This window comes from Taudactylus pleione, unplaced genomic scaffold (genome assembly GCF_031769625.1).
Source record: "Taudactylus pleione unplaced genomic scaffold, aTauple2 ptg000372l, whole genome shotgun sequence".
Lineage (NCBI taxonomy): Eukaryota > Metazoa > Chordata > Amphibia > Anura > Myobatrachidae > Taudactylus > Taudactylus pleione.
In genome coordinates, this window is record NW_028284773.1 from 9,639,395 (window position 1) to 9,650,406 (window position 11,012).

General features: G+C 39.3%; 1 protein-coding gene across 1 annotated transcript in view; it reads right to left on the reverse strand.

The window, feature by feature from the left end:
- FGF12 (fibroblast growth factor 12) overlaps positions 1-10,289 on the reverse strand; it is a 618,931-nt gene extending 608,642 nt beyond the window's left edge. Inside the window, exons 1-2 of the mRNA XM_088444733.1 lie at positions 10,214-10,289; positions 9,948-10,083 (exon numbers count right to left, since the gene is read on the reverse strand). Coding sequence (XP_088300859.1) covers positions 9,948-9,960 — 13 coding nt within the window. The 5' untranslated portion in view covers positions 9,961-10,083; positions 10,214-10,289. The remainder of the gene's footprint in view (positions 1-9,947; positions 10,084-10,213) is intronic.
- Between the last annotated feature and the right edge of the window lie 723 nt (positions 10,290-11,012).

Consider the following 11,012-nt stretch of genomic DNA (forward strand, 5'->3'; position numbering starts at 1 on the left):
GATGACTGAGTGGATGACACCTCGCGCTGACTGTATTTATGCCGGCCGAGGGGGCGGGGCGATGACGTTGCGAGCCGTGATGTAATAATACAAACCTCAAGTCTAAATTCGCCCCCTACCCTGAGTTATGCCTTCCCAAAGAAAGCCCATGACTATAGCAGAAAAGTGGTCCTAATTGAGAATGTCAGAAAAATGTGACAGTTGGAACTTTAGATTACTCCCAAATTCAAATTTTTTATGTTTATGCCCTGAAATTTAGCATGCAGCACTGAGCAAAAATTCGACCCACCCGTGCCAAATTTCAGCTCAGTACCTCCAATAGCTTTTGAGGTGTCGCCCCTTAAACACCATGCCCCCCCTCCGTAATTCTCTAGAATTGCAGTTTTTTACACGCAGACTTAATATAAGGGCACAACTGTGCCCTTATAATATAGAGAGAGAGAAAAGACAGGCCAGCACTCCAAGTAGAACAGTGTTACTTGCACAGGTGCCCTCCATGGACCAAGGGCCTGATTCAGACCCATTCGTTAAGCTGCGAACACACGCTATGGGCGATTATCGCACATTTGCGTATGCGTCAAAGTACGCATGCACGAACCAGTCACTGCGGCCTTGAATCGTGCACTTGTAGTACACAGACTGGACGCTACTTTGAGTGACAGCGCTGTTTGTGGGTGGTAACAGGGGAAGGTGCTTGTGATCGGGGCACTGGTGCCGCGAACGCAAGTGTGTCTGGCCATCCAAACTGAGTTTTATGGGTGTGCATAATTAGCAAAGAAGTGCCATTGCACAAGTCACTTGGTTGTGTTTCAGTCTGCAGTGATCGCAGTGCTTGCGGTGGGGTAGGGTCTACCTCAAGCGCAGCGTTTAGCTCCGATACCTCTCTATGTCACCGATTAATCACACACTTCCTGAAGATGACGTGTGCTATGAAAGAAAGGTGGGCGACTTGGTGGGCGTCTTTATACTCTGGCGTGCGCTCACTGCCGTTGCTCTCTAAGGCATAGAGGGTGTCCATTCACCAGACAGTGTGATCGCGGCAATTGCATACCTGGACCCTTTTAGCTGCGTGAGAGCGCAGCTTAGCATCCGGGTCTGAATGAGCTCGTAAGTTCCAAGCCCAAATGTACATCTAAGACAAGGCGGCACTCACGGGTCATGCAATCAGGGAATGAGGATACAGTATCCAAATCAATTGAATTGGATACTGTATCCTCATTTCCTGATTGCATGACCCGTGAGTGCTGCCATGTCATGTATGTATGTGTGTATATATATATATATATATATATATATATATATATACATATATACGGTCAGGTGCATAAATATTGGGACAGTGACAGAATTTTCATATTTTGGCCTCTATTCACCACCAGAATGGCTTTGAAATGAAACAAACAAGATGTGCTTTAACTGCAGACTTTCAGATTTAATTTGAGGGTAATTACATCTAAATCAGGTGAACGGTGTAGGAATTACAATGGTTTCTATATGTGCCTCCTTTTTCAAAAGTCCCCACATGGGATGAAATGCGTTGGGACATTGCTGACAAATGTGACTTTTATATTTTAATCCATAGACCATATGTTTGTATGATCTACAAGTGTAATTTTTTCTCTGACACCGATTGCTGCCTATCCGGGCATAGGTGCAGAACAATAAATAGTATTTTATCCCTACTCCATATACCTAGTGTTCTGTCCAGGCAATATTGGACATATGTTCCTTGCCCTTTACACCCATCACTCTAACACACGCATAAGGAGGTACATCCGGTGGACCAGCAGGAGTACGTCGAGACCTGGGTAAGTCCTACATGTTACTTACCTATAGTGCCCACCAGCACCTGATACTGCAATTGTTTTTGTGAATCCCTGAGGTGGAGTGGCTGATTCCTGGGACAGAGACCAATTGGAGAGGGGAGAATATACCTTATATACGCTATCCATTATTCAGGAACTTTAACATCATCCCTGACTTACATACAGATGGACACACTGCCTAAAGTTTTAGCCCACCAGTATTTACCATCAGGATTACTGTTTAAGAACTACCATCCCACAGCTTTCATTAGGTGGATCACACCAGGACATTTCTGATAAAGACTTTAATCTCAGGAGCTTATATCCGGAGTATAGACATTAGCAAATACCCACAATTCCTTTTCATATCACAACAAATACACCAAATATACACTCTAGAGTTCAATAACAGTCAAAGACACAATAGCACCTCAGAGCGCGGATACCACACTTTATTAACTTGCTTATAATTGCTTCTACAGGAAAACCTATTCTTTCATTGTAATAATATATAAACAAAATGTTATATTTGCGGAGCGTAAATTGTGTGATTTTTTTCTGCACCTATCCAGAACAGAAGGCAGATGCATATGTGTGCACAAAGATTTGATTGATTCAGTCATGCATTCTCACAAAGTGAAGTGTGGAGTGTGGTATGAATTGTCAACATTTAGAAGGTTGACAGTCACTATCGACACAATAATGTTGACAGGTTCTGAATATCGACATTCATAATATCAACATGGTCATTAGGTCAACAATATCAATATGTAGGCATGTATCTGGATCAAAGTGGTTAAAATGTCGACACGTTTAAAATGTCGACCATATGATTTTCTTTTTGTTACTTTAGCCCAGGGGTGGGGAACCTTTTTTCTGTCGAGGGCCATTTTGATATATGTAACATTATTCGCGGGCCTGGTGCAGGCCACGCTTCCTCCATGTGACGTCACACGGGGCAGGGCCACAATTGCCAGTGATTACAGCAATGCCTGGAGCACAGGATGCTCTGGGGAGCTGTAAGGGCAGCGGTGTGACCGTCTGAAGCATCCTAAGGACGCTCCTGGTGGCACTGCTGCATAGATTCTGGCTGCAGGGTGCCGTTCTAGACACCCTGCTAGCCAGATGAGGCTAGCAGAGAAAAGCTCAGAGGGACAGACCAAATTACTCCAATGGACTTATATGTCCCCCATGTCTGAGGTTCCCCATCCCTGCTTTAGCCTAACCCTAAATCAAACCCTAATCACAAAACCATACAGTATGTCCACATTTTAGTGTTGAAATGTTAAATATTGACATTCTGAATGTGTTGACATTTTAGCCATGTCAACCTAAATGCATGTCTACATATTGATTCCCGACTTAATGACCATTATAACTGTCGACATTCAGAACTGTTGACATTCTGGTGTCGACCTGAATGTAAACAAGTGGACTGGATACCATCCCAGTGAAGTAGTACTTTACCTGGGCCAGTATCACAGGGTATCTGAGTATCGCTATGCTGTCCCTGTGATTTTTTTTTGTTAAATTGCTTAGTGGCATTAACAAAATATTAGAATTCTCACAAGATTGGGACATTTGAATAAATGTGCCCCAGAGACTGCATACCTTTTGAAAAGTTTCATCTCTAAATTAAGTTTTTGACACTATTCTGGTGGAACTTGAAACTTGAATATTTTGGAAAAGAACAATATTCGTCTACGTTCTGCTTTGCAATATATATATATATATATATATATATATATATATATGTGTGTGTGTGTGAATATATAATAATCTGCCATTTTCAATAACATCTTCGATTATCGGTAACTAGTATTTTCCATAGGATGTTTGATTCTGCACTCAGCACCATGGACAGTGCAGTACAAAGAGGGTGATCTAGAGTTGACTGCAAAAGATGTCTGTATACCAGTGGTTCCCAAACTGTGCACCGAGGCACTTGTGGGGGTGCCTCAGGTTGGTGGTCCAGCACCAAATCAAATTCTTTATGGTCAATGTAATGTAAATATGTGCACAAACAGAAGCACAAACCTGTCCACCACTATATAACCAAACCTAAGGATGACAGGTAAGCACAATTTACTACTTTACTAAATTTTTTCTGAATTTCTCAATAACAAACTTTTGGCTTAGGTGTGCCATGAAAACAATGATGATACACTAGGGCGCCGTGATTCAAAAAAGTTTGGGAACCACTGCTGTATAATGTATGTGCAATTACTTGTCTGCACACTTTAATGTCATCATCTGTATTTTGATACACATTCAATCTTAATTCTAGAATACATACAGTATGTATGCATAGGAAATATACAGAAATCATCACATATTGCATAAATGCAGAATCTATTCTTTGTAAGAAACATATTTCAAAATACAAGCTAGCCACATGCAAGTTGAAGCTATGGCCTAGTTTACTGTACTTGCTTGTGAATGCTTTAGATCCACATCTTGAAAGTCAAGGGACTGTATAAGTTAGATATGTGCAGTTCAATATACTTAAAATATCTATGCGAAATTTGCGCTCCAATTTGCAGTCTGCACTATACTGATTTTGAAAACACAGGTAACTAGAGGCAGCTGCTGCTATAAAAATCTCTAAGTGACAAGATGTTTTGTATGAACTTCTAGTGTATATGTCATGTCCTTTAATCATTGCTGTTACAATAGACACTGGAAAAATAACATGTAGTTCATAATCATATAATGCTTTAATGATTACAAAGTTTGGAAACTTCTGTGTTGTTTCATCAAAATCTACCTGAGGCTTTATCAGTATAAACAACTAAGGGGCCCCATACATCTGCGATAGATTGGAGCAATTCTCCGTTTTGCAGATGAAAGATGTGAAAAAAATGTGACAATGTCTGGGGTACATCAATTACCAATTCCAAACAAATAGTGATCAGAATAGGTAAATCAGGTTGAATAACATGTTTGATTTCAGCGACCTATCGGTGCTGTAGATTCCTAGTGTAAGGCGATGATCCGGCAATTTGGCAACCGTTACTAGTAAAATGACGGGCCTTTAACGGCTGACAGATCTGCTATTTGCTGAAAAATATCTGTAATGTATGGGCACAGATTGGGGGATTGGAGAATTGTGAAATAAAAATTTAGAACTGTTGAATCATTTTTTTCTGATTGCTGTTACCTCTGCAAGACAAAGGGTCAACACATCAATAATAAGGGGAAGAGGATAAGACTTACTGACATCATTACTAATTATTGGGTCCTATTCTGGGCAATAAGATGTAATAATATATACACACAAGGACAAGGGCTATGAAAGGAGCCCATACCTGCGATGTGTAAGAAGATGCTAATGTGATCATTTCACTTCTCTATCGGGATCTTGCAGTGCTACTGTGCATGTACACTCTGTTGACCACACATTGCCAAGGAGAGTTCCTAAAGAACCCTCTCCCGGTATTTTCTGCAGTAAGTAGTCCATAGGCTACAGCGGCTAATGCCATCTGAAAATGGCGCTAGCTGCCGGGGCCAAGCTTGGTAAACTTGACAGCCTAGCAGCCCCTAGAGAAAACTATGGCTACCTCTGCTGTCAGAAATAGAGAGGCCGCGCCAGATATCACTGATATATGCCACGGTGCCTCCATGGTACATCCAGGGGATCCTTAACATTTGTAGGTACCATCCCCCCTTCTGAAAATGGGTGTTTTCAGGGGATATCCTTCAAATATTATTTGATAAATAAGCCCCTTAGACATATGTGTATTGCAGAGCTAGTCATATGTGGCACAGAGGAAGCATGCAGCACTCTACGAGGTACGTTTCATAAATGAACAGTATCTTTCAAACAAGCTCTATGCACCAGGGATTTACAGGACACTTCTTTGTTTGTGTTACATAAGCTCACAAATCCAATATGAGATTAATGAAATACCAAGAATTTATGTTTGTTACATTGCAGCAAATGATGTTCAGAAAAGAATAACCAGGACAGATCTTACATTATGAATAAAGTAAAGTGAGTATCAGGCACCCACCCACTCACTCAACACTACTGAAAGCATACAGTGCAGTGTTCCCATCTATCTGGAACACATTGTTTTCACACTAAATCTTAAGTTCTAGAACAACCATAGGGCACCATGGGTGGGATCAGCACAACCCTCTTGCAGCATGTGATGCACATTGTTTCTTCAAACTAGAAATGGTATCAGCGACTGCACAATTCCTTATTTATAACCGATCAGTAATGAACAGTCAATAGAGAGACTTCTACGCTGTGATGAAAAGTATAGACAAGATCTGTCCTGCTACAAAACACCAAAGATTAATTAGCCAGATACTTGTCTCTAATTGCTTCCACAGAAAAACCTGTTCTTTCATTGTAACAATATATAAACAAAATGTTATGTTTGCGTAAAGTAAACTGTGTGATTTTGTTCTGCACCTATCCAGGACAGAAGACAGATGCATATGTGTCCACAAAGATTTGATTGATTCAGTCACTTACATCTGCTTGCATCTTGATAAGTGGGGCAGGAGCATTCTATCATAGGTAGAAAACAAGATGTGTTCACGTGTAGAGTGGGACAAAGACTCATACATATACCTGATAAAGCCTAATTATTTGCAGGTGGTCGTGGGCAGGTCCTAAAGCCCTGATGATGCTGATACTGTAGATGTTTCTTCTTTGCCTGGACATACAATATGTTATTAAGCTATTATTTTTTTCTGTACACAAGAGGGAGTGTTGTTTGTGCTGTATTAAAGATGTTGTTACATTTTATTGATAACCAACAGCGAATATATATTTTACAAGCAAAACAGATGGTTAAAAGCATGGGCGTAAGTGTATGTGACGTACTGTATGCAGATGTAAAGGCACATCTCCAGATTTGTTTTCACACTATCTTAAGTTATAGAACAACCATAGGGCACCATGGGTGAGATAAGCTCAAAATATGGGTAAAAATGCTCCAATGTTGAGTGCAATTTTTACTAGCAAAACTGATGCTCATTTTGTGATCACATCTGCATAAGCACTCTAGTGTTTTACTTTATAATTCTCTGAGTTAATGTCTTGTGATGACTTATGAAGTCTGCCATGCCAATCATAAGCAGCTTTTGCTGTTCTTACATCACTGTAAATTAAAAAACTCATGCCTTGCAAAGCCTATATTCAATACTAATAGTATTACAGGCATATGCAGTACATCTCTTGCACTCTGTTGTTGCAGACATTGATTCAAAAGTGCTGGAATTCTCAGCTCTAAACATCCTCAAAACACACAGTGCAGCTGCACCCTCACGTATCAGGTACATGTTCTGAAGGATAACAAGAAGCGTGATGTAAGGACGGATTCCAACTGAGATTTCTGCTTTTAGATTTGAAAGCCGAAAACCAAAGGCTTTATTGTGACATTCATATTTCCAGCTATTTCTCTAGAGAAAAGAATTTCACACCAGCTCCTAAAAGCAGGTTCAGTAACCCTGAAAGAGTTCTATCTTAAATCTTTAAAAAATAAAAAAATAAAAATAAAAAGTCAGATTGCAATTTGTTTGTAAAGACGCCTCTGGCGTGTTCTTGTTTTTATATTCTGTCTATTTTATAATAAAACTTATCAAAAGTGAAATTTTAGCAGAGTTGAGAGAAGTTAGAGCTTCCCAACTAAGCTCAGTCTAAAAACATTGCTGGGATCATATGTGTGTATATTATGTGTGTATATGTATTATGTGTGATATTATGACAGTAAATGAAGCACAGAATTTTGAATTACACCTATTCTATCAATTACATGAACATTTTGCTATATTAGTGTTCTGCAATCTTTGAAGGAGGTTAAACAACTCCTAAACTCCTATGTGTCAAAGCTACTGCTTGACAAACATTCTGCCAGTGTTGTGCAATACAAGAAGAGGCCTCTATATTATCTGTATGCATCAAGCATAACAATGTTGCATTTAACCAAATGACACCAAACTACATATGCTGTTAACTGTGAAATTAAATTTTACAAATAAAGGATGGTTTCTGCAATGCTCACAATAGTAAAAGAAAACACTCATTAGTAACACATTTTTCTTAACTCATTTACTCTTAAACAGTATCCTAAGAAACATGTATTTCTTTATATAAGACACAGGCCAGGCTCAGTGGGAACCCCCTACTGACCTTAATCATTGTAAAAAAATGACAAGTACATATGTTTTGTCCTTTCACAGAAGTAGTATAATAGTATATAGAGTATGAAGCTCTATATATCCCATAACATCCCATCCACATCATTCTCTGCCTCTTATGTTCATGCTGAGGAGTTTTTAAATCATTAACTATTTATTGAGATATTTTTATTGTACAAATTGCTATGTGGCAAGAAAACCATTAAGGAATAACGTAATTATGATAAACAAATAGCATAAATGTGAAAACAAACAGATACATATGCAATGCAATCCAAAGAAAGGCCAAAATTTACTAAGTGGCGGTTGGACAGCGGATTCTAAACCCCATCAGTTTGGTGGTTTCTAAATGACACCAAAACCGCTACATAGTCATTTTAGCCCTAGACCTGTTATGTTCTATGCTAAAATGTGTTTTGATGGAAGTTTTGCCCTTAGTAAATCTGCGGATAGCAAAACCGCCGCTAAACCACCACAAAACTGCCAGGGTTTAGAACCTGCCACTTAGTAAATTTGCCCAAACTGTTTAAATAGTCATTAATGCACATGTCTAGTTATCAGATGCTAGTAGTTACTGATAATTAATTTGGTAAGTCTGTAATACATTCTTGGGGACTAACTTCAAAACACTCCTAATAACACACCCATTGTGTTTTCCCTACAGATATTCAACATATGCTTATTAGGTTTATTAAATGAATATCTGATCTTGAATATAGCATGTAACATCAAACTAAGCATTTAGTATCTAACATTAATATTTGCATGCAGAGAAGTTTGCTTTAATACTAATGAATATTAAACCTGTGATAGGTAAAGTCTTAAGGGAGGAATGTAGTATCAGCAGGCACATACTGTGTGACACACACACAGCATTACACTTGCATATACAGTACTCTATACAGTAGTGTGTGCTAAACTGTAACATTAATGTGACTACTTTATTCCTAAAAGATATAAGAGTATAAAAAGCCCAGGAGTGTTCATGTAAGTGACTCACTGGGGTAAGTACAAAATAAATTATTTAAAATTCTATTTAAATTGACCACTTAAAAACAATGGATATGCCCGCTTATAATTTTTGTGTGTGAAATTCAGCATTAGCATTGGGCTAACACCATACTGGAAGTAATTTCAAGGAACAATGCCTATAGTTATAGCAAGTGGTGTGGTCCCCTACTAACCCATCAATTAGTGGGAAAATATTGAACAAGATGTATTATGACAACATATACAAATTGAACCACAATAAAAATCACTTTGAAATAAATATATGAACAGCCAAATACACATGACAATTAAAAAGGCCTTTCCTCCTTGCATTAATACTAAGTCATGTGTGTATATAGGGGAAGGCTGGAATCTTGCAACCAATACAGGGATAACAGTCCCAAATATAAAGAAACACTTCCCCATGAAAATAAAGGCCTGTTGGGCAAAGGCCTGTGTCAGAGCCCTCCTATATGCAACTGTACCAACTACAGATGTAAGTTACATATGCTCACCATCACTTTCCTTTACTGACAAAGTGAAACGTTAAAGTACATTGTGCACAATATGTCACTGGGCTTTTTGTCAGCTAGACAGAGAAGAAATCCCATCCTGTATACCTATTGAAAAACATGCAGTCAACTTTCATCTTAATAGTGGTTACATCGGTAGTCCATAAACGCCTCATCAGACTGTGCGAGCTGAGCACCCTGCCCAGACATACTGCATGTATTAATGATGCACAACCCAACAGCATCAGCAGCAACCCAGTCTCCTGTGTGCCTCGCCTACCACATATCGCAATGACACAGGAGGAGATGCTGGATGGGTAACGATTCCGCGGCTCTCACATAATATACAAGCCGGCAGTACTGCATTGAACAGTGTTAAATGCTCCTATCGAGCCAGCAGCACGCTTTAGTCACAGCATTGCAGTCTCCCTACCTAAATCACACATGTTGTACTAACTACCCACACGCAAAGAGGATCCCCTACCTTTGGTTTCCATTTCTGCCCTTTCTTAAGTGCCAGGAAGTTTATAGAACTTGTAATATCTGCAGAGATCCTCCTTGCAGGCGTTATCCTGGGAATGCTGTTTCCCTTCTGATTAGGGGTCCCTGCAGCCCTTGATCTGCAATCAACGATCAGATGACATTGGTAAAGATGGGGACATCATTGATTAGCAGCTATGAGAGCAATGTGTGCTGTGTGCTAGCTATGAGAGCAATGGGAAAGGATAGCTTATTTGGAAGGCATGTTACCTGGTGTTAGTGCTGCAGAGTGGAGCTGTCCTCTGATTGTGGTGCTGCAGGTGTAGTGCTGCTAGATCAGCCCACTACAGCCAGGCTATAGATGAATAGTACGGAATGGTACTGCGCATGTCTCCAGATCTCCCCTATTCGGAGCATTACACAAGCCTTCCTGGGAAATAGCACTGTAGCATTTAGTCACCGAGATCTCAAGGTAAAAGATGGCGTGGATTTCTTACTGCAAACGGGGAAATGTAGATTCATGTGTACCCCGTGAATGACATGCATGCAGGGAGTCACCTCATCTATTTCCTAACTACACTTATGGCAGTATACAAAAATGCACAATGCATTTTCAATTATGTATTATCCCACTGAAAACAATCTTCTGCTGGTCTACTAATCCAGACTAGTATTATATATATATATATATATATATATATATATATATATATATATGTCACTTGGGCATTTCATACTGTAGGCTATAAATAGTGTGTGCATATCATACACATTAAGTATGTGATTTTATATGACTTCACTTAACGTTAAGTTTTTGTATGTTTTAAAACGAAAAATAAAATAAAAAAATCTTTTGATATGTTGTGTAGGGAGGAACTGGTTTGAATTTTCTTGAATGTCAGAGCAACTGTTTAACTCAAAACATTACTAATGAGTAGGCCCCCACTATGGTGTGCAGTGGATCTCTGTATGGCCAATTTCCATTACTGTTACTGGTCCTTGGATAATCATGTGCACACTCCCATCTAGCTGATGTGACATAGTGTATCCAATGTGCGGTCATTGTAGA